Below are 23,154 nucleotides of genomic sequence, written 5' to 3' on the forward strand. Positions count from 1 at the left end.
TTGTATCACTTAATTCATGCGCCGCACAGCGTAGCAGCCAAATTGTAGCCGGCGGCATCCACTATATAGGTCCCCTAAATTGAAAGTCGAAACCCTAACTCGAGTTACGAAGGCACAGCCCTGTTCTTCACCTCTCTATTCCCAGTGTCAGGTATAACAGTTTCGACAAGTATGGTCGCCATTGAATTCACGGTTATATTACTCGATTTACTTCGACTATAGTTTGTTCATTCCATCTCTAACCTCTACTTGCAGGATCTCTTATTTCCCTTTGCAGTATACTCTAATTTGTTTTTAAATTGTTTTGTCTCTTTGGATTTGACGTGATATGGGCTCTGGTGAATCGATCTGTAACTTTACCATTGTAGTTTATGTTTTTGATTTATTGTTAAAACGACGCTGAAGAAAATATTTCATTTGGAGGATATTTTTAGTGCAAGAATTGCATCTGGAGGATTGAAAATCTAAATTCAGGGCTTATATTTCTGGAATTTTGGTTTTTTATCCCCGACTGCTGTTCCATTCATGTTTTTCCGGTTAAATTCCAATATTCCTAATGACATTCCAAATGGCTTCCCCATAAAAAAACTATGAATAATCAGGGCTGGAGTCTAGAACAGGCTCTTTCTCCAAAGCCAATTTATTGGTTTTTGGGTTGAAACACGGATGAGCTTGAGTTTTGGCATTATTTAGTGCCATAGGCCGCTGGTTGGGGGTCATTTTGATGTCTGCAGGATCATGGAACCTGAAACTAGGAAAATTTGAACCTGGAACCTGTTTTTTCATGCATCCTTATTTTGAAATTTTAAGATTTTGCAACCTGGAACCTGTTATCCGTATTTTGAGATTTTTTGTTCCACTCTAATTAATGTAAGTTGCGTTGATTCAAAACTATCTGCTTTTTCTTCTCTTTATGGTTTTCGTTAATATTTACGAATGTTCTGTTTTGGTCTATCTTTATCTATTATTTTGTACCCTCTAGTATTATATGTTTTTTATTTGAAATGTTATGCTTAATTACCGTTTGAAAGAAGAACCCGTGTAACGTTTGGTCTTTTTGGGATGACGTTAATGGATCTATTAAACATCATTGAAATTTGGTAGTTTCAAATTTAATCGTAATAGGAACGCAATATGTCTCACCGCAAGTTTGAGCACCCAAGACATGGCTCTTTGGGGTTTCTTCCCAGAAAGAGAGCTTCTCGCCATAGAGGGAAAGGTATTGGCAATCTTTCTGTGCTAGATCTTATTTTATGACTAATAGTTTTAGATTATTGTATTTGTACAGATCATTCATATTGTTTTTTATTCGGCATGTAACGAGTCAGTTGTCAGTCTTTTAATTTACACTGGTTTGATCGTTCCAAGTGCTTCAATCAGTTTTTCCTTTTTATATTGTAGTCATCTGAGTATTTTCTTCTGTAATTAGTGCTTCTCACTCTGATCAGATGTAGCTCAGGCATATTGTGGATGCTTTGTTCTTTCATTCAATCCTTGCATAAGCTTTCCATGTTTCGATTTTAAATGCATGTTTACTTTTAAAAAAAAATCATGTGATGATATACTGGAAAGCATTACAACACGCATTGCGTGTACTAAATTCATTTGATATTCTTTAGCTCAATGTTATTACCTGATGGTGACTTGTACTTTGCAGTGAAGGCATTTCCCAGAGATGATCCTTCGAAGCCTTGTAGATTAACTGCTTTCCTTGGATACAAGGCTGGAATGACTCATATTGTCAGAGAAGTTGAAAAGCCTGGATCAAGTAAGTCTGGTGGAAAGATATTTATATCTAGATTATGAAAATGATATAGATGCATATAGCAATATATCCAACAGCTGCCTAGTTATGGCTGTTTCTCTACGGCACCATTGCGTAGCTTATATTGTTTTGGTTAATCTTGTGTTAGGCCTTCTATTTAGATTAAATTTCCCTTTTGCAATGTGATGTGAAAACTTATGGTAGACAATCCTGTTTTATTTTGTTTCTATTTCTAAAATCTGTTGGATTATTGATTTTAGTCTTATGATCCTCTCAGAGTTACACAAGAAAGAAACATGTGAAGCTGTAACAATTATAGAAACGCCCCCTATGGTTGTTGTCGGTGTTGTTGGCTATGTTAAAACGCCACGAGGTTTGCGTTCATTGAAAACTGTATGGGCCCAGCATTTAAGTGAGGAGGTAAAGCGGAGATTTTATAAGAACTGGTGCAAGTCTAAGAAGAAAGCTTTCTCTAAGTACTCAAAGAAGTTTGAGACCGAAGATGGAAATAAGGATATTCTCGCACAGTTGGAGAAATTGAAGAAATACGGCACCGTGATTCGTGTTCTGGCCCATTCCCAGGTATTTTGTGCTTCCCAAAAATTTGAACCGTTGCAAAATTTTGTTAATATTTGATATGTAGTTCTATGTTTTAGTACCCACTTTAAGAGGATGGACTTTGTTTCAGATAAGGAAGATGCAAGGACTAAAGCAAAAGAAAGCTCACTTGATGGAAATTCAGGTGAATGGTGGAGATGTTTCTAAGAAAGTTGATTATGCATATAGTTTATTTGAGAAGCAGATCCCTGTTGATGCAATCTTTCAAAAGGATGAGATGATTGATATTATTGGGGTAACTAAAGGAAAAGGTTATGAAGGTGTTGTGACCCGTTGGGGTGTCACTCGTCTCCCCCGCAAGACCCATCGTGGCCTTCGCAAGGTAGCCTGTATTGGTGCTTGGCATCCAGCCAGAGTGTCATTCACTGTTGCTCGAGCAGGGCAGAATGGTTACCATCATCGCACTGAGATGAATAAGAAGGTTTATAAGGTTGGGAAGACCGGCCAAGACTCCCATTCTGCTATGACCGAGTTCGATAGGTTAGTCAACATGTGCCTTCCCCTTTTTGGCTTATCTTTTCTTGAATTACTGCTACTGATGTTTGTGGATATTTATTCTTTTTAGGACTGAGAAGGACATAACTCCAATTGGCGGATTCCCTCACTATGGTGTGGTCAAAGAGGATTACTTGATGATCAAGGGCTGTTGTGTGGGTCCAAAAAAGCGTGTTGTCACATTGAGGCAGTCACTGATTAAGCAGACGTCTAGGGTTGCTATGGAGGAAATCAAACTGAAATTCATCGACACTTCCTCCAAATTTGGCCATGGACGGTTTCAGACAACACAGGAGAAGGCTAAGTTTTATGGACGAGTCAAGTAGGTGTTGCGGGTTGACTGATTTTTTTTTTTCTCTCGATGATTTGGGTTTCTTCATTTTAATCATGTAACGTTTTCAGACTTGGGAAAGGTGTTGTTTAATGTTAAATGACTATTCATCCTTGGTGTTCAATCTGTTCTTCAATCCTCCGCCTAGTCGTCTGGTGGTGTTGTGACTCCGTACTCAGCTGGTTGTTTTGGATCCTGCACCCTTTTTCTTGACCCAGTTTGTCTTCATTCAACATTTTTGTATGCACCCAGTGAGATCAAATAGAAAGCGGCACCAATTGGAACACGTTTCTGTGCTGTTCTAAATTCAAACAGGGTTTCAGTATGAACATAAATGAGAAGAACGTGGAATATTTGGCGTCCATTCCAATTTACATTCTTCTTTTCATTGATGAGTTCCCCACGTTTTGTAATGTTCTGAATATGACCATTCGATTAGACCCTCTCACCTTTTCTAATTCACGGGTCCCATACTGCACTCCACTCCCTACTTTAATTGAATCCGATTCCCAAACCCAACACAATTCATTCCTTCCAACCCAACACAATTCATTCCTTCCAACCCACTCCCTATTGTGATTAGGTGGAATGGGCTGGTTTAGTTTAGTTAGCCAAAACAAGCGAAATAGCGTATAGAAGAAAAAAAAGGTATCCCAATGATTGCCTATGCCCTTTCTTTGGGTTTGTTTTGCCGAAAAATCAAACAAAGGGGTAAGATTACCTCTCATTTGTGCTTCTGCCCAATCCGGTTCAATGATCAGAGGACGCCCTTACCTTACTAAAGAAAGAAAGCCATGCAAACCATTAGTGAAGGGCCGGGGATCTATCAAAGCTCTAGCAAGAAGGTGGGAATCTATCAAAGCTCTAGCAAGAAGGTATGAAACTTTATATATGTATCTCTATTGACTTTATATAAGGGGCCAATATGGGGGCACCCAATACCTACGAAGATGCACCCATCTGAATTACAACATTTCTTTTATACTTACGAAGATGCACCCATATGAATTACAACATTCCTTTTTATTATGCCTAAAATCCCTATTTTCGATAATATATCACGTGTTCTTATTGATGGTTCCTTAGAATTCGTATGGGGTCACAAGAAATTTTTTATGGTCTTAAGAGGAATGACCGTCATAGCCCAAACCAAAGTCTAGTTCATAGTTCTAGGGACATGTAGGTTATATATATATATATATATATATATTATTATTATTATTGTGAGTAGAGGAGAGCGTGACCGTAAATGATGCCGCGTCGGCTCCGTCCAGTCCACGTGGTATTTCCAAAAAATTTAGAAACCATTGCTATATTATCACTCTTCCATTTTCTGAGGCTTCCAATAATCCTGTGTGTTTTAGATTCTCCCGCTCCCCCAATTCTCTCCTCCCTTCTTCCCGGAATCCTGGATTTCTCTTCCTCATATCTTCCCCATTCCATCTCCCATCCTCTACCCCCCCATGTTCTGCTTCAAACTCCGCCGTCTTCTCCATTTCCACAGCCACCTCCGCCGCCCAATCCATGTTGTTCCCATATGATTTCTCCATTCCATCTTCCCTTCTCTGTATCTAAATGATTACGCACTCCACATCTCCGCCCTTTGATTCCTCGAATTCCTTCCCTCAACATTCCCCCTCTCACAACTTCATTACCGGAGCTCGCAACTCCCTTTCCACCGCCGCTTTCCTTCCCCGAAATCCCCGGCGAAAACGGTTCTTCCCTTCTTCTCTTTCTCCGGATGCCGCTACTCGCCACTTCAATCTACAATTTGCAACTCTCGCGAGGAGGAGCGCCAATTTTTTTGTAGTCAAGCGTACTACTAATGAGTTGGAGAGGGAAGAATTCTCCCAGGACTCTTCTGTGCAAGTTGGATCAAGTTTCACTGCTTTTCAGGAGGATCCTATTGTCGATAAGTTAAGGACCCAACTCGGTGTCATACACCCTATCCCTTCGCCACCTATTAATCGAAACATTGTTGCACTTTTCGTCTTCTTTTTCTTTGTTGGAGTCGCCTTCGACAAACTGTGGACACTTAGAAAGAGAAGTAAATCGAGAAATGAAGATGGGCGTCGTGGTACATGGCCCCAGGTGCCTACTAGTTTCTCGTCGTTTTTGGAGAAGGATTTACAAAGGAAGGAGTCGGTGGAGTGGGTGAATATGGTGTTGGGTAAATTATGGAAAGTTTATCGACCTGGCCTTGAGGATTGGCTTGTTGGATTGTTGCAACCTGTTATTGATAATTTGAAGAAACCTGATTATGTGGAGAGGGTGGAAATCAAGCAGTTTTCCTTGGGGGAAGAACCATTGTCTGTTAGGAATGTTGAGCGGCGAACATCCCGTCGAGCCAATGATTTGCAGTAAGTTACTTTGAACCCATCTTTCAAATTTTATATACTCTCTGGTGTGCAGATTGAACACCTTCCTGCGATGTTTACTGGCGATAGAGTTCCATGAATTTATTCAGTCATTATTGTTTTTACATTTAGTTTCTAAGTGGAGGCTAGGTGGGGTGTATGACTAATCTCTCACTTCTTAGTCGAGGTGTGAGATCCCACGTCCGTTGGAGAGAAGAACGAAATATTCTTTATAAGGGTGTGGAAATCTCTCCCTGTAATACGCATTTTAAAAACCTCGAGAGGAAGCCTCCGAACGGGAAAGCCCAAAGAGGACAATATTGGCTAGTGGTGGTCTTGGGGCGTTACAAATGGTATTAGAGCTAGACACCGGGCGGTGTTCCAGCGAGGACGCTGGGTCCCGAAGAGAGGTGGATTATGAGATCCTACATCGATTAGAGAGGGGATCACGCCCTAAAGGGGGGTGGATTGTGAGATCCCACATCGGTTGGAGAGAGGAACGAAGCATTCTTTATAAGGGTGTGGAAACCTCTCCCTAGCCGACGCATTTTAAAAACCTTGAGGGGAAAGCCCAAAGAGGACAATATATGCTAGCAGTAGTCTTGGTCATTACAAATGGTATCAGAGCCACACACTGGGTAGTGTGTTAGTGAGGATGCTGGGCCTCGAAAGAAGGTGGATTGTGAGATCCCATATCAGTTTTGGAGAGGAGAACAAAACATTCTTTATAAGGGTGCGAAAACCTCTTCCTAGCAGACACGTTTTAAGAACCTTGAGGGAAAGTCCGAAAGGGAAAGCCCAAAGAGGACAATATCTGTTGGCAGCGGGTTTGAGCAATTATACAAGGCCACGTGTCTAAGTAATTGAGCTATCCTTTCAGTTTTATTAGAACAACCGTATTACAATTGCTTTTCTTCATTCAATGTTCTTCAGGTACCAAATTGGTCTGCGCTATACTGGCGGAGCTCGTATGTTGTTAATGCTTTCACTAAAATTTGGCATCATCCCCATTACTGTTCCAGTTGGTGTCCGAAATTTTGACATAGATGGTGAATTATGGGTCAAGTTGCGGCTTATTCCAACTGAACCTTGGGTAGGTGCCGTTTCATGGGCATTTGTTTCACTACCAAAGATCAAATTTGAGTTGTCACCGTTCCGCTTGTTCAATTTAATGGGTATGTTGTAGTTTCTTGACTTTGATTACCAATTACATTAGTATGCATGCTTGTGGTGGTTCCATTCGTTTCTTGATCATAGTTTTCTTTGCTTTAAGTGTTGAAATTTGGATGCTGATGCACATTTCTCTGTCTTTCCATCTTTTTGCTGCACGCTTGGGACATCATCAGCCATTCCTGTTCTCTCCATGTAAGTTCATTAATCTTAACTGATGAATAGTTGCTATATAACTTGATTAGCTCAAGGAAGAAATGGAGTCGATCCTTCCCACCTTAGCGTTGTCGACTGCTCTATGTTAAAATTTTATCTTCATCACAATTTTGAAAGGAATAAAGATCGATTCTATGCCAGAAAGTTGTGTAATGATATTCTATATCACATTTGTCCCGTTGAATATTTTACTAGTTCAACCCATGAATTGTTCATGCTAATGGGACTCTGGAATCCTTGACAATAGTACTTCGACTAGTAAAGAAGATTGCTATTATTGAAGCCTTTGGTTTTGAGGATTATATCATGAAGTAAAAGTTCTTTTGATCCGAACTTATATTGGCCCAAGCCCACCGCTAGCAGATATTGTCCTGTTTGGGCTTTCCCTTTCGGACTTCCCCTCAAGGTTTTTAAAACGCGTCTGTTAGGAAGGGGTTGGGCCGTTACAAATGGTATCAGAGCCAATCACTGGACGGTGTGATGCACTGGTCAGAGTAGGGCTAGACTCTCTCTATAGTAGATACGTTTTAAAAACCTTGAGGGGAAGCCCGAAAGGGAAAACATAAGGGGGCAATATCTACTAGCGGTGGACTTGAGCCGTTACAAATGATATCAGAGCTAGGTACTGAGCAGTGTGCCAACGAGGACGCTGGGCCCCCATGGGGGGTGGATTGTGAGATCCCACGTTGGTTGGAGAGGAGAACTTTGCATTCCTTATATGGATGTGGAAATCTCTCCCTAGTGGACGCGTTTGAAAACCGTAAAGCTGATGGCGATACGTAACGAGTCAAAACGGATAATATCTGCTAGTGGCGGACTTGGACTATTATAGAACCAGTTTTCTGGTTGTCATCATTGTATGGTGGTAGTTCATGGCATAATTTTCTCATATAGCTGATAATTCAACCAAGTGTTCTAGTTGTTTTCAGGCTTGTTTTTCTTCCATCTGTTTGTCCTCTGACTTGTATTATGCGAATTATCTCTGCATAGGTTTTTGACAAAACTTCTCACAGAGGATTTACCTAAATTATTTGTACGTCCAAAGAAGATAGTTCTAGATTTCCAAAAAGGAAAAGCGGTTGGACCCGTCCCGGATGAGGTTAAATCGGGAGACATACAAGAAGGAAATAAAGGTTTTGTTGGGGAACTTTCAGTAACCCTCGTAGATGCTCGGAAGCTTTCTTATGTCTTTTATGGTATGCCATTTTATCTATATTGTCCTTTCTAAAAACCATGCTTTGTAGTGCTTATAAACATTGTTGCGACACTGCTGTTTTGCTGTCAGAAACTTAGCATCTGATTAACCGTAGATAGTAACTATTATAGTCCTATACGTTATTCATCAATCCTTGTTCTTCTCAGGAAAAACGGACCCATACGTGATTTTAAGCTTGGGCGATCAAATAATACGCAGCAAAAAGAACAGCCAAACCACTGTAATTGGATCACCTGGTGAGCCAATCTGGAATCAGGTGATGCTCATTTCTGATTTTTGTTTTACCGGAGAATATGTTCCATCTTTGGTTATTTTCGGGTTCGTTTGTGTACTCGCGTTAATTGGCGTTGGGAATATTGGCAGGATTTCCATATGCTTGTTGCAAATCCTAGGAAACAGAAATTGTATATCCAAGTGAAAGACTCTCTTGGATTTGCAGATTTGACCATTGGTAATGCAGAGGTAACTTATCTTTCGTTGCAGTTAGTATAGTCAGATTTTGAAATATCTATGGTATTGCATTCAAGGGCAAGTTTAAAACTTGTGAAACTCCGCGAGATTTCTTTATCCATCAACCATTTAGATCGTATCTTTATTTTTCTCTTCTAACTATGCAAACTAGAACGGTTCAAGTCCACCGCTAGCAAATATTGTCCGCTTTGACCCATTACGTACCACCGTTAGCCTCACGGTTTCAAAACGCCTCTTCTATGGAGAGGGTCTAGCACTACTCCGACTAGTGCCTCGCACCATCCAGTTTCTAGCTCTGATACCATTTGTAACAACCCAAACCCACCGCTAGCATGGTGAGATTTTTTTTCAATGGAGTGTTACAAATGATATCAAAGCCAGACACCAGGCGGTGTGTCAGTGACCTTTACCTAACAGATGCGTTTTAAAATCATGAGGCTGACGACGATACGTAACGAGCTAAAACGGACAATATTTACTAGTGGCGGGCTTCGGCTATTACACTAAAACTGCTGAACTATGTTCGTATTGCGTTCAAGGGTAAGTTTAAATCTTTTATTTTTAATGATCAAAACTAGTTTGGTCAATTCAACAGTGGTTTAGAACTTGGCTTGCTGTTCTTCTAATTTGTTTTCGTCTTCTATAAGTTGGGGTTGCTCATCATTAGCTCATTTGTCAACCCGAAGTTCTGACTAGATTTTGGTACTCTGCTCTTGAATAGAACTGCTACATAAGCTTGAGCATCTTGTATAACCAGCATTCTTGGTGATCATATGAAAGTCTTATAGAATAGTATGTATATTTTGCGTGGTTTTGGTAATCTTGTTATCGATATCAATTTCTGAGCCCTGTGGCAGCATCAGCTCTCTGGTAATGATATCATATAGTTTGAACTCGATATCTTCTTACTTGTTCTTACAAAACATACAGGTTGATCTTGGTTCTCTTCAAGATACTGTACCAACGGACAGAATTGTTGTTTTGGGGGGAGGTTGGGGACTCTTTAGAAACAGGTCTTCTGGAGAAATACTAGTGAGATTGACATACAAAGCATACGTCGAGGACGAAGAGGACGACAAGGCTGCATTAGATGCCTTGGATACAGATATTTCGGATGACGAGTCATCTGATTCGGATGAACCTGATGAACCAAATGGTGCTTACGACGAGGGTGAAAACGATGCTGCGAAGGAAACTGATAAGGAATCATTTATGGACGTTCTAGCGGCATTGATTGTGAGCGAAGAATTTCAGGGTATAGTAGCATCGGACACATTGAATACGAAGCTTCAGAATGACGCCACCACTTCTTCTAGCATAGGGACAACGAGGTCGAGATCTCGTGATGTGGTTACTGATAACAAACCCGCAGTTTCTGGCGTTGGAGATAGAGGTTTAGCTGGTAATATTGTTGTCTAGTTATTGATCATGCATATATTTTTGTTTGGATGATGGTGAAGTGTTCTAATATGTGTAAATGGCAGAATCGTCGCTGTTTTGGCTTGCTGTGATCACGAGTATCTCGGTGCTCATTGCTATCAACATTGGTGGTTCGAGTTTCTTCAATCCATGAGACTACTCGGACCCTTTAGCCATTTTGTATCATGTCATGAGCATAGAGCAAGCCACCTTGGCTGGCTGGAGTCGAGTATATCACGCACCCATACACATTGAATTGAACAATGAGAATCGATCAACTTTAACTCATGTTCGGTTCGTATATACGTCGCTATCGGAGGAACAAGCTTCTGTCGACGGCATACCAATTTTGGGTTTGTATTATAATAACAAATTTACATTCTTTTCAACTTGTGCCTTGTAACTTCATTTGGCACCCATCATTATAAAAATAGAAATTACACGCACCCTCTTGGCCTCACCTCACGCATTGCCCAATTACTGATACAAACTCATCTCCTCGCCCTTGCTTACTGCTCGTTTTATCTTTTCGAGCTGTTTATTCTCGACTTAATTTAGGGCATATTTGAGGAATTTGATTAAATTTGAGATCTTTTTGAAGACCCGAACCCAAGCGACTGTATTGCGCTTTCCAAGTGACATCTCGGAATTTTGGATTAAGCTATACTTGTAATATGTATGGAAACATGATATAAGAAGCTTGTCATAAAAATTTGAATTTGAACTAAGTTGATTTGATGTATGAAAAAACATGTTTAACGTTACAATATATACTTTTTTGAACATGTAATGAGTTGATTTGATGTATGTAAGAGCATGCTAAACATTATGATACATGTTTTTTGAGAAATACATGAATCGAGTCCTGAATTGAGCAAAACTCAAAATCCATGTCTAGGTCACTATGTTTCGTCTCTATTTATGAATTGTTAGGGGTTCACCAACTGACCCTTAACCTAACTCAATTGTCAGGGGTCCAGATAACTATAAAGTGACCTATAATGTCTTATGCTATATGATTGTATTTTGGGGGATAATTAGGAAGTTTGCATGTTAGTTTCCTTTTAGTAAATTGGTCACGAATGGTAGAGGTTCTTAGTAGTATCATTGAGAGCACTGCGAGAGCCTATAATTTAGGTTGAGAATGATGATGATGTAAAAGAAAGAGACTAGCAGGAACGACTAACTAGAAGACCTAAAAAAATTGAGCGAACTCTTGGAGACTGGAGGTCGAGATCGACCCAGAACCAAGAATTTGAACTAGCTTTCGTTAAAATACTTGTTGGGTTTGCAATCTTTTCCACCTATAAGTTGCAAACTTCATTTAAACACACCCTCTTGCACCTCACGCATTGGCCAATTACCGATACGAACCAACACAGCATCTTCTCGCCATTGCTTGCTGCTTATTTTCAAATGCCAAGGCAAAAACGACCGGCGGAAACCAAACGGCCGGCGGGAACCGGGAGACAACCCAAGCAAGATTGCGGCGAATAACGGAGAACGGGAGGGTCCCACTCCCACTCACCGTTATCGGTCCACGCCACTAGGCTCCGGTTCGGTTGGGCCCAAAACCTAATGGTCTAACCACGCCCGATTTCAGACAGCCGGACCGGAGATCCTCATCGTTCATCTCTTTGCTCAAGTTTACCCTTCCGCCCTGTGCTCTAACATCGGACCTTCTGGTCTGCTGCATCCATCGCAACGCCCCACATACTGCAGATTAGATCTAGAAGAACACTATGAGAATCCATCGACCAACTGTGCGGCTTCTTGAACAAATCCGAACACTTGCCTTACATTGCCGCACGAATCCTGCGCAAACCTGTACAAATCCGTTGCTCCCGCCACCATCCGACCTTCTTTCTACTCCGTCTGTTCGTTTTTATTCCAAAGGTTCTTATCTTTCTTCCATTTTTTCAGTCCTATTCTTTGTTTTCTTCGTTATCACGGCTTTGGCTCAGACACGGATTTATTGGGTTAGGTCTCTTCCACATTTTACTTTGGATGCTGTGGATTACTTATTCATTTGAATTATGAAATATAGAATTCAGTTCTGCATTATTTATTGGCTATTACATTTTGATTGAAATCTTTGTTTGTATCTTTCGATGCTTGGCCTCCTATAATCTGAACATCTCTTCAAACTTGTTTAAAATAGGCGAAGTACAATCGCAGCAGCTATCAATGGAGCTTATCAAGATAATGGAACAAAGGTTGAAGGCCATTGAGCTCAGGAGCTCTTTTCTTCTGAATATAATCAACCGGGTACCAATTATTCTTACTTTTTTATGCTCTCTCATTTGCTGTACAGCATCACAGAGCTTCAAAATTTTGTTTCTGGTTAAGATATTAAAAGTTGTACAACAAATCGAATGAGATAAAATATGATCTTATGAAACTTCATAATAATCATATTCTACCTTAGCTTTCCCGCCTAGAAGCTGTAATTCTCACACATTTGGAAGATAAATAGGTTTGGAGATTAGACAGCAGTGACACATTCACAACCAATTCTTTCCTCCTTGACTAAAATATCATTGCTGAAGAGAAACAACCCTTTTACTACCGTATTCGATTTGGATAGACCCATATTATGGTCCAAGCCCACCGCTAACAAATATTGTCTCTTTGAGCTTTCCCTTTCGGGTAGTTTCGTTCTCCTCCCCAACCAACGTGGGATCTCACAATTCACCCCCTTCAGGGCCCTGCATCCTCGCTGGCACTCTTTCCATTCTTCAATCGATGTAGGATCCCTCAATTCATCCCCTTCGAGGCTCAACGTCCTTACTAGCACACCGCCTCGTGTTCGACCCCCCTTCGGGGCTCAGCCTCCTCACTGGCACATCGCCCAGTGTCTGGCTCTGAACCATTTGTAACGGTCCAAGCCCACCGCTAACAAATATTGTCCTCTTTGAGCTTTCTCTTTCGAGCTTCCTCTCAAAGTTTTTAAAACATGTCTGCTAGGGAGAGGTTTCCACACCCTTATAAAGGATGTTTTGTTCTCCTCTCCAACCGACGTAGGATCTCACATATTCTTTCTTTGGAAGCTTGCTCATAATGTTGCAATACCCATGACCTCTTACAGCAGCCTATGCCATATTTATCAGTCTCGCTTCCATGCAAGAATGAAGCTGAATCTCAGTCACAAGGCTTGCTGTCTCGCTCTTTGGAATGATATGCTCTCTCCCTTTGGTTGGTCACTGGCTTTACGACGTAATCCCAAGGGTTTCCTCTCATTCCTCTCCCAGAACACCCCTTCTGAAAGGAGAAGAAAACCCTTTAGATAAACATAATTAGAGCTTTCTTTTGGGCAATTTGGATTTAAAGGAACCATTGGCTTCTTTCCGAGAAAGAACCTTACAGCTGTATTCTTCAGAAAATAATTGTCTTAGCTATCTCGTAGTATAAATTTTCTTTCTTCTTAATTCTTGTAATTTTGTCTCTCTTTGTTCAGCAAATTTTTTCTTATCATAAAAGAAAAATAATCAAATAAATAAAGAAAATTTTAGCTTTCCCACCCTTCCTACTCTTCCTTTTCTCCTGCATCCCTTTCTCTTATAATTACAGACCTTAAATGATGATTTCATTTTCTTTACTCATGGTGTTATTTGAACATAGCCAGAAGCTCCACCGTCCGAGTATGCAAAGGCTAACAAGGAGCTTAAGAAACTCAGAGATACGATGGATCTAATAAACGAGTTGAGGTCTAGACAGAAGGTATGAAATACATTCAACACATTATCTTTCTTTACAATACAAACTGCTTAAGATGTTATCTATGAAAAGGTTAAGAGAGGACTGGAATATTTCCTTTCGGTGCAAAGACGACCTCTGTTCATGCTGTTCTTTCACAATCATCTACTAATTTGCTATTTCTTTGGCTTGGTTGTCGAGTGTTCTAAATAAAACTTGTGTGGGTGTTTGTGTTTTATACAATGAGATTGCAGACGCCTATTGAAATTCTTGTAAGTGGACTGACTTAGAGGCATTTGCTTCCCCAATGAATGAAATATTTGTGGTTGCCGTACTATTTACAGAAGGATATCAGAAATTTTTTATGACTGTTTTGGCTGTAGGAAATTAATGGTTTGAGAACGCTAATGGACGAATGCCCAGAGGATAAAGATATGCTTGATATGGCTACCGAGGAATTAAATCAGGCAGTTGAAGAAGAGAAAAGATTACAGCACTCGTTGCTCACGTCGTTACTTCCTAGAGATGATGCTGATGAGAGGGGTTGCATCTTGGAGGTGAGAGCAGGTAGGTAATGGTGCATACTAGTGAACGTAGCCATTAATGGGAGTCTTTTTTTTGTTGGGAATAGGAATTTTACTGTTCTCTTTTTCTCCATTTCCGATCTCGACAGTTATAACTAATAGAAAATTTTACCAGGAACTGGTGGAGAAGAAGCTTCTTTGTTTGCCATGGATATATTCAAAATGTGAGTGACAGTTGCATAGCATGCTTAGTATCACTGATTATAATAATTCCACACGTTCTAGTTCTCAAGAGTTATTTACTTTGGATCAAAATAGGTATGAGCGATACGCACAGAAGAAAGGCTGGAAGTTTGAGGTGGTTGACATAACAGAATCGGATCTTAAAGGATATAAGGTGATTTCATTAGCAAATTTTTTAGTTCAACAATGTATGGGGTAAAAGATTCGAACTTTTGACCTAAAGTACATGAAGATAATTTAGGATTTATCGTCCTACGTTGTAGGAAGCGGTTGCTGCAATATCAGGAGCCGGTGTGTATGGGAAACTTAAATTTGAGAGTGGCATCCACCGAGTACAGGTCTTCTCGACATGCATATCAATAGCCTTTAGCATTATTTACCATTGTGAAATGATAATTGAAACCATTCTCTTCCTTGGGCAGCGAGTTCCTGTGACAGAGAAGTCTGGGCGTGTTCATACCAGTGCTGTTTCTGTAGCCATTCTCCCTCAAGCAGACGAGGTTCCAACCCTTCTAGCTCGACGCTTTGGAGCCACTTTATTCCTTGAAAATTGATATCCAGAGCAATTTCGTAACTAAAAGGCATAGGATTGATTCTAAGTTTGGTTGTGATATTGTTGAGGGAATGTGCAGGTAGATGTAGAGTTGAAGAACGAGGACCTGAGAATAGATACTTTCAGATCAGGCGGTTCAGGAGGTCAGCATGCAAATACCACAAATAGTGCCGTTAGAGTGACTCACATTCCATCTGGGTTGACTGTGTCCATACAAGACGAGCGATCCCAACATATGGTAGGAACAGTTTCGTTTCTATTGCTTGTATGATTTTGATGGGGTATTTCTGTTTGGTTTAACTTGTTTGATTGTGCTTTCTTTGGTTCAAACAGAACAAGGCGAAGGCGCTTAAAGTTATATGTGCAAAGCTATACGAAATTGAAAGGCGCAGGATTCAGAGCAGTCGGTCAAAGCTTCGATCGGAACAGGTAATAAGAAAGAGATTGATGTATGATGTTTATGGTTACTGTGTGTTGAAAGAAAATACTAAAGGAAGTGAGTTTGGATTATAAAAAGCAGATTGGTAGCGGGGACAGATCGGAACGCATTCGCACATACAACTTCCCGCAAGGGCGGGTAACAGACCATCGGGTAGGCATTACAGAGCATGCAATTGAGGAGGTGATGCAGGGACAGAATCTGGATATGTTCGTGGACGCTCTGTTATTGCAGCAGGAAATGGATGCAATTGCATCATTCACTTCCTCTTCTTCGTAGTGGTAGTGGTTGTGAAGAGGAGGAGCATTGCATCAAATAGGATCTGCCCACTTCGCATTAGATTCAGGTAACATAAGAAATGTGTTTCTTATAGAAGTACAATACAAGTAGAGTGGGTGGTTACAATACACTTTAAAGGGATTAAATTTCATATATGTTACAATGATGAGTAGTATGTAGAAGTTCGGTTTTCGTTTGATACAACAGAATTGCAACAGCCTAGACCCACCGCTAGTAGATATTGTTCATAAAACATACTATCCCAAAATTCAGAGGGTTACAATATGTAACCGTCTAAACTCACTACTATCACATATTGAGCTTTCCTTTCTCGGCTTCCCCTCAAGGTTTTAAGATGAGTCTACTAGGGAGAGGTTTCCAAACCCTTAAAAGAAATGTTTTGTTCCCCTCTCCAACTGACGTGGGATCTCACAATCCACTCCCTTGGGGGCCCACCGTCCTCGCTAGCATACCGCCCGGTGTCTGGTTCTGATACCATTTGTAACCACCTAATCTCACCGCTAGCAGATATTATCCTCTTTAGGCTTCCTCTCAAGGTTTTAAAATGCGTTCACTAGGGAGAGGTTTTCCCACCTTTAAAAGGAATGTTTTGTTCCCTCTCCAACCGATGTGAGATCTCACATAAGAATACAACAGTGTCAATAAAAAAATTGTCCTGATCCAGGAAAAGGCAGAGGAAAAGAGAAGGCAAAGCAAAGGTAGAAGGGGATGGAATATGAGGGCAGCCAGGGAAGAGACAGTGGCATGTGTAGAGGCACAACAGGCAAAGGATAAGGCAAAGGCTAGTTGATTTCAATCTGTTGAGGGCTCCATCCATGCTCCTCTACCTGCTCCCCTGCTGCCCTTATCCTCATTCCCCAAAACTGACAGATTCACATGGATGCCATGGCCATTACAGTACAGTGGTGGAGTGTGCTGGTCTGGTGTGTTTGTGAAGGATGCCACGGCCACCTGTATTCGACTGTTTTTGAAAATTATGTTTCTTTTTGACGATTTCGATTCCCACAGTCGCAAATCTCTATACTCTTTGGATTTCCACTTTTCACCAACAACTCCATTCTCCATTCCGTTTTGCTTCTGTTTTCCACTCCTCACCAACATCTCTCCTTTAAACAAAAAAACAATTCACAGAAATTTTCCACTTTCAGTGTTACTCATAGTTTCTTAAAATGATTTGGGTTATGGACCCTACAATTATCCCACTGTTTCTTCCTCTATTTGTTGCAGTAGCTGTTTGTTAATCACAAAAATTGGTTCTCTCCATTGAATCAACCGTGGGCGGGCAACCCATCATCTCTTAAGAGACAAATAATAGTATAAGCTCTCCACCGTTAGCTGATATTGTTCGTTTTGGCACGTTATGCATCGCTGTCAGCCTCGCGATTTTTTACATACTTCTAAGGAATGCTTCTGTGAGATCCTACATCGATTGGAGAGAGTAACGAGTACCAACAAAGACGCTGACTCTGAAGGTGGATGAATTGTGAGATCCCACATCAATTGGAGAGATAAACAAGTACCCGCGAAGACGTTAGATCCCATATTGGTTGGGGAGGAGAACGAAACATTTTTTATAAAATTGTGAAAACCTCTCCTTAAAAACACTTTGAAACACTTTGAGGGAAGCCTAAAAGGAAAAATAAAAAAAGGCAGTGTTGGCTTGCTGTTGACTTGAGTTGTTACCTCTTCCATTCCCTCTCCAACCTTGGTGAGATCTCACCATTTGAGTTCGGTGGGATTCTTGTCTTGTGTGAATACTGGGAACCTTAGTGTGAGATCTCACCATTGGAGTTCGGTGGGATTCTTGTCTTTGTGTGAATACTTGGAAAGGGCCTTTTTTTGGCGATACCCATCTGGTGTTTGCTTAATGGATAGAATAGATAGTGGTTTGTAGACCCAATATCATGGTGGAGCTGGTGCTTGGCCTTTTATCCAACGCTTACTATTAGCTTGGCCTTTTATCCAACGCTTACTATCAGCTTGGCCTTTTATCCAACGCTTACTATCAGCTTGGCCTTTTATCCAACGCTTACTATAGTGGGTCTTTCAGGGCGGCAGGCCTTTCAACTCCCAAGTGCTTGGTGCTCCAAATAAGCCCTTTTAGATATGTAATCATATGGAGTTTGAAAATCAGAAGTAGAGATACCCACCTAACACAGAGTTACACAAACATGCATTATGCTGTACGCAAATGGCGACTTTAGTTTGGAGCACTTGAAAGCCACGGAGTAGGCTTGCTTCAAGTCAAAGGCCACATTTCTTATAATATATAAAGGATTAGGAAGAGCAAGAACAAGCATACCTTGTAATTGATGGATTATAAGCTGAGTGTAATAAGGTTCAGCCGCAGCCTGGTGCAGCCCTGCGAGCAAACCCCTTGTGCTACTCTCCATCTGTCCCCAATCGACAGCCTGCCTGCGCTGAGATGCAACGCTCGCACACTCCATGTGTTCAAAGACGCCCCTCATGAGGCTGCTCCTGCCGCCGTCATAAGACAAGCACTGTCGAGGGCATTGGTTCCCTACTACCCTCTCGCCGGTCGCCTTAACCAACAGGCCTACCCACTTCAACTGGACTGCTCCAACCAAGGCCATGGCGTTCTGTTCGTGGAGGCTTCCTCCAGCAACACCCTCGCCTCCCTTAACTATTTGGATGACTTAACTTCAATCCCTTTTGATCTTCTTCTCCCTGAGCTTGAATCAGAAGCAGGATCAGAAGCGTTAGTGCAGATGCAGGTGACCCAGTTTGCTTGTGGAGGGTTCGTGATGGGTCTAATTTTCTGCCATAGCATCTGTGATGGCCTTGGCGCCGCCCAGTTCTTGAATGCTGTCGGGGAACTAGCCAGAGGCGTCGTCCCAGCTCCCACAATCACGCCTAAATGGCACAGAGATTTCTTTCCTAAGCCATTGAATGCTATAAATGCTATAAATCCCCAAATCCCTCCCCCGGTGATGCCTGATTACAGCCTACAACACTCCAACATCGACATACCCATAGACCAAATCAATCGGCTGAAGAAGGAATTTCAAGAATCAACAGGAGGAAGTTGCTCTGCTTTTGAAATTGTGGCGGCGTGTTTTTGGAGGAGTCGAACGCGGGCCGTGTACGAGAAAAGTAACAATGGTGAAGAAGTGAAGCTAGTTTTCTTTGCAAACTGCCGGGAGCTTGTGGAGCCTCCTCTGCCGAAGGGGTTCTACGGAAACTGCTTCTTTCCGGTGACAATTAGCCGTTGCTGCAGGGGAATCGGGGAGGCGGCGATAAACGAGGTAGTGAAGCTGATACAAGAAGCGAAGAGCAGAGTTGGAAGGGAGATGGGAGAGTACATGCGGCGGCGGCAGATGGAGGAGGGGAGAGATTCCGATCCTTTTGCGCCGCCGCTCAACTACTCCACTCTGTTCATCTCGGAGTGGGGAAGGCTAGGGTTCAACCAGGTGGACTATGGATGGGGACCGCCGGTGCATGTGGTTCCGATCCAAGGCTCCGCCGTGATACCCGTCGGAATTGTGGGGTGTCTTCCATTACCTAGAAAGGGCATTCGTCTGATGACATGGTGCGTCCAGGAGCCGCATCGCCCCTCCTTTCTGCACCATATCTCACAGCTCTTCCTCCTTTGAACTCTCCTTTCTACTATTTAACCGTTTGCTAATTGTTTTTATTCCCATTTCCAAATAAATTAACTGTTTTTTTCATGTTTAAATAAAGTAATGTATTTTTATTAAATTTGCTATCATGTCAAAATCGGTAACGTGTAATGTGTTGTGTCGTGTCCGAGATTAATAATATGGATTTGATACACGAACGTCTCGACATTTTCTTGTATTTCAATTACACGACCATGTTATTTACTTGTCTCGAGGTGTCTTTAATAGTAGAGATTATCCCGATAAACCAATACTCTTCACTTTTTTCAGGAGGACTATCGGAGTTCTTATAATTGAGTTATCGAAAAAGAATATGTATCTTATTTTGATATTTGTAATAACTATCAATTATCTTAATTATTTATTAATATCATATTTTCAAGATTACTGTCATTTGAATGTAGTCTTAGTTCATTCATGTTTTTATCGTGCACAGTAAAGTCTCATGGAATTCAGACTAGAATTTTTGAACTTGGATTCGACACTAGGTGATCTCAATATTCCTATGCACCTCATGCGATATGACCACGTTACTTACTTGACTTGAAGTGCTTTTGAGAGTGACTATTCTCTCATACTAACACAGGTTATTTCAATTTGACTCAAAAAATTGTTTCAAGTTAAACACGTTTAACTTTGAGCTTTCGAGCTTTCTATGATTGAACAGCATTGGCTCAATCATAAAAACTTCAAGGTTAAGGTTGGGAATAACAATTTCAACTAAACTTTTCAATCACTCAAATCAAAACTAAAACGAAGAAATTACAATCGAGACAATATACCCGACGTGATGATGTGGCAGCTAAATCAAAATGATAGACAAATGAAAGTATGACACTTGTAATTTTGGAAGAGTAACAAATGATGAAGATTTTCTTATTATAATATTTTTAAATAAAATTATTTATACCTAATATAAATTTGAAATTTTAGCAGTTACTCCCATAATTTTTATTATTATTATATTATTATATTTACAATAAATTTTGAAATTTGAATTTAACCGTTACTCACGTTACTTTTTATTATTATTATTATTATATTATTATATTTATAATAAATTTTGAATTTGTCATTTGACCTGTATTCACATCGGAATTCTTTCCTATTTAATTTCAAATTATTATCGTAACTTATTGCATGTTCTAAGTTTCTTATAGTTGATTATTGTTTTGACTTACCTATTTTGTTATATCAATTATCATCCTCTCCTTATTTATAAAAAGTTTCATAATTAGAAAAATTAATCACGCTTAGATATTTTTATAGTTAAAACCGTATTCACCCCTCTAGAGTTGTCATACACATCCAACGATTTTGAGAATTTTTCGAGGAAGAATATGAGTTGTTGAACAAAACTCGTTTGTGAGAAATACTCACACTCTTTATTAAAACCAATCAAGAAAAGATTATAAGACATTTGTTAGAACACTACTCCACTTTATTTTTCTTGGATGAAAATTTTGCTGGGTAGAGGAGTATTTATAGTAGATGCTAGATATCACGGTCATGGTTGTCCAAAGCATGTTGCTTGTAGTCGAATGTCCTAATCGTGCTTGTCTAGGACATGTTATTCATGGTCGCATGCCCGTTCCAAACTCATTCGCTTACATGTGTAGTTAAGTTTTTACTATTTTCGTCAATACTAAAATGGATGATTGTTCATTAGAATCATGTCTACACCCGAAACATCCAAAATACCCCCAAAATGTATTATAGGGGATGTGACTAGTTGTCAATTTTTCTACTCGGGTTATATGCTATCAAAGTTGTGGTGGTAGTCTATTTGCTTTTAGCCTGTAACATTGCTTTTTTACAAAATGTTTTCAACTCATTTCCTCGCTTACGTTTCTATTACATTTTTTTGAGGCTCGATTCTATGTCCAAATTATCTGTAACTTATAATTTTCGTATGATTAACTTGTTCGTCAACTTAGAACAAGTTCTGCACAATTGCTATCCCACTACCACAAGAGTGTGATTATGACTAAATTGGCTCCTTGAATCTTAGTAATCAAACATGTTCGCTGTAAAACAATTGGGCAAATCATAGGCTGATCAATTAGTACATATCGAATATTAGTTGCTCTATCTTAATGAAGTTCCTGATAGAATGAGGCTTTTGGAGTCTTGCATGGGCTACGATTACCGCTAAATCCATCTGGATCGATGAAATAAGAGACTGCATTGAGGCAATATCAGACCGTGAATTAATGGTTAGGTTCAAGGTCCTAAAGGACAAGACTACAACTGTTGGTGGCTTCGAGCGTGGGGATAATTCAATGGGCTATGTCTCCTAGATGGAAGAACATATTAGAGCCTAGACAATGTCCAGCACGCAATTGTTCAAATGGTCTAAAAAATGTTCAAGGATTTGAGAGCGTCCCTTCTAGTAGTCAAGGCTGCGGATCTGAGCGCCAAGTTAAGCCTCACCATGAGAGTGGTTGAGAACCAAACTCCAATTGGTAGTGTAGTCCAATTTAACAAGGTGAAGGTCCAAGAGCCTAAGCTCTTCAGTGGGGTTTGAGACACTAAGGCTTTGGAGAATTTTATTGTTGACCTCGAACAATACTTTCGAGTCATAGGCACCGTGGTACAAGAGGCAAAGGTCATGTTGGCCATAATGCATCTAGCTAACGATGCAAAGTTGTAGTGGAGATCCAAGTATATGGACATTCAAGATGGTGGATATACCGTGGACAATTATGAGAGTTTAAAACAACAACTATACTCATAATTCTTCCTAGAGAATGTCGAGATAATAGCGAGGACGTTAAGGAAACTGAGGCATAATGAAAATAGTCGATACTATGTTAAGTAGTTTTCTAGGACGTGAGAGAATGTCACAACCACAGCGAATCACTTCAAGACAAGTTATGTAGGTAATGTGGTCATGTTGCATAGGATGCAAACGAATGTCACAACCATCACGGGTTTGAAATACAGATTCCAAACACTAATTTAAATCATGGGCACGAGACATTACAAATGGTATCAAAATGAACATCTCCCAGTAGAATACATTTTAGAGGCGAACTAAAACGAAAGCTAAATCAACAAGATGCAACTTTCTTTTTAGTAGCTCAATCATACGAACTTCAAAAGTAAACATATATCACTTAAAACAATTATAGATTGGGTAATTCATATGAATTTTTTCTTTCTAAGAATCCTGTGGGTAAGGATAGACTACGTTGAGAGAATCCATGTTGGTCTATGGACAGTTTTCATTCTTAGAAACACTTCAAGTATAACATGATCATGTTGTTTATAAATCTCGTTCATCATTGTTTTTTTCTGTAGTATGATCGAAGTTTAAAATATCTAAATGGACGGAGAAGTTAAAATTTTAATTTTATATGAATGAAAATATATCAATATTAATAAATAAACTAAGTTAATAGATTAATAGGTTGGGTACGAGGGAGTGGTAAGGCATGCAAGTTTGTTCCGGAAATTAATGAAGGGAAGAAGGTAGCGGCGCAAACGACGAACATTAATGTCTTGTTTTAATTTTGTGTTTTTTTTTTTTTTAATTCTTTTAATTTTTGTCACATCATATATCTTTCAAAATTTTCCCCCTTTCATTGGTGAAATATTCAAACTAATTAAAAATAAAAAATAAAAAAAAAATCTTGTTGGTAGCTTTCCTAGTTTCATTAATTCACATTAAAAGAATATAATAAATAAACTTCTCCTA

The 23,154-nt window shown here is 40.1% G+C and overlaps 4 protein-coding genes across 4 annotated transcripts; all 4 read left to right on the forward strand.

Annotated features, from left to right (window-relative positions):
* The first annotated feature begins 10 nt into the window (after nt 1-10).
* On the forward strand, nt 11-3,571 carry LOC111458684 (60S ribosomal protein L3-2). Its single transcript, XM_023101468.1, has 6 exons — nt 11-151; nt 1,126-1,219; nt 1,658-1,768; nt 2,043-2,347; nt 2,454-2,863; nt 2,949-3,571. Exons 2-6 carry the CDS (start codon nt 1,135-1,137, stop codon nt 3,202-3,204), a joined length of 1,167 nt encoding a protein of 388 aa, XP_022957236.1. The 5' UTR covers nt 11-151; nt 1,126-1,134; the 3' UTR covers nt 3,205-3,571.
* A 974-nt stretch (nt 3,572-4,545) lies between these two features.
* On the forward strand, nt 4,546-10,504 carry LOC111458609 (tricalbin-3-like). Its single transcript, XM_023101369.1, has 8 exons — nt 4,546-5,569; nt 6,500-6,741; nt 6,913-6,931; nt 7,943-8,148; nt 8,315-8,424; nt 8,532-8,630; nt 9,570-10,041; nt 10,124-10,504. Exons 1-8 carry the CDS (start codon nt 4,785-4,787, stop codon nt 10,210-10,212), a joined length of 2,022 nt encoding a protein of 673 aa, XP_022957137.1. The 5' UTR covers nt 4,546-4,784; the 3' UTR covers nt 10,213-10,504.
* A 944-nt stretch (nt 10,505-11,448) lies between these two features.
* LOC111458610 (peptide chain release factor 1) lies at nt 11,449-16,009 on the forward strand. The gene is made up of 11 exons (XM_023101370.1): nt 11,449-11,954; nt 12,220-12,326; nt 13,680-13,778; nt 14,138-14,321; nt 14,454-14,502; nt 14,597-14,675; nt 14,785-14,859; nt 14,944-15,021; nt 15,154-15,312; nt 15,408-15,503; nt 15,595-16,009. Exons 1-11 carry the CDS (start codon nt 11,801-11,803, stop codon nt 15,790-15,792), a joined length of 1,278 nt encoding a protein of 425 aa, XP_022957138.1. The 5' UTR covers nt 11,449-11,800; the 3' UTR covers nt 15,793-16,009.
* Nucleotides 16,010-18,124: 2,115 nt separating this feature from the next.
* On the forward strand, nt 18,125-19,533 carry LOC111458851 (acyl transferase 4). The gene has a single exon (XM_023101689.1). The coding sequence runs from the start codon at nt 18,126-18,128 to the stop codon at nt 19,425-19,427; it is 1,302 nt and encodes a 433-aa protein (XP_022957457.1). The 5' UTR covers nt 18,125; the 3' UTR covers nt 19,428-19,533.
* Nucleotides 19,534-23,154: the final 3,621 nt, after the last annotated feature.

Source organism: Cucurbita moschata, unplaced genomic scaffold (genome assembly GCF_002738365.1).
Source record: "Cucurbita moschata cultivar Rifu unplaced genomic scaffold, Cmos_1.0 Cmo_Scf00021, whole genome shotgun sequence".
In the NCBI taxonomy this organism is placed as follows: domain Eukaryota; kingdom Viridiplantae; phylum Streptophyta; class Magnoliopsida; order Cucurbitales; family Cucurbitaceae; genus Cucurbita; species Cucurbita moschata.

Bases quoted from the DNA above. Each gene is read 5' to 3' on its own strand.
- LOC111458684 (XM_023101468.1), top strand. From the start codon at position 1,135: ATGTCTCACCGCAAGTTTGAGCACCCAAGACATGGCTCTTTGGGGTTT. The intron at 1,769-2,042 runs GTAAGTCTGGTG...TGATCCTCTCAG, and splicing joins AGTTGAAAAGCCTGGATCAA to AGTTACACAAGAAAGAAACA. The intron at 2,348-2,453 runs GTATTTTGTGCT...ACTTTGTTTCAG, and splicing joins GTGTTCTGGCCCATTCCCAG to ATAAGGAAGATGCAAGGACT.
- LOC111458609 (XM_023101369.1), top strand. From the start codon at position 4,785: ATGATTACGCACTCCACATCTCCGCCCTTTGATTCCTCGAATTCCTTC. The intron at 8,149-8,314 runs GTATGCCATTTT...TGTTCTTCTCAG, and splicing joins GCTTTCTTATGTCTTTTATG to GAAAAACGGACCCATACGTG. The intron at 8,425-8,531 runs GTGATGCTCATT...GAATATTGGCAG, and splicing joins GTGAGCCAATCTGGAATCAG to GATTTCCATATGCTTGTTGC.
- LOC111458610 (XM_023101370.1), top strand. From the start codon at position 11,801: ATGAGAATCCATCGACCAACTGTGCGGCTTCTTGAACAAATCCGAACA. The intron at 13,779-14,137 runs GTATGAAATACA...TTTTGGCTGTAG, and splicing joins AGTTGAGGTCTAGACAGAAG to GAAATTAATGGTTTGAGAAC. The intron at 14,322-14,453 runs GTAGGTAATGGT...AAATTTTACCAG, and splicing joins CATCTTGGAGGTGAGAGCAG to GAACTGGTGGAGAAGAAGCT.
- LOC111458851 (XM_023101689.1), top strand. From the start codon at position 18,126: ATGGATTATAAGCTGAGTGTAATAAGGTTCAGCCGCAGCCTGGTGCAG.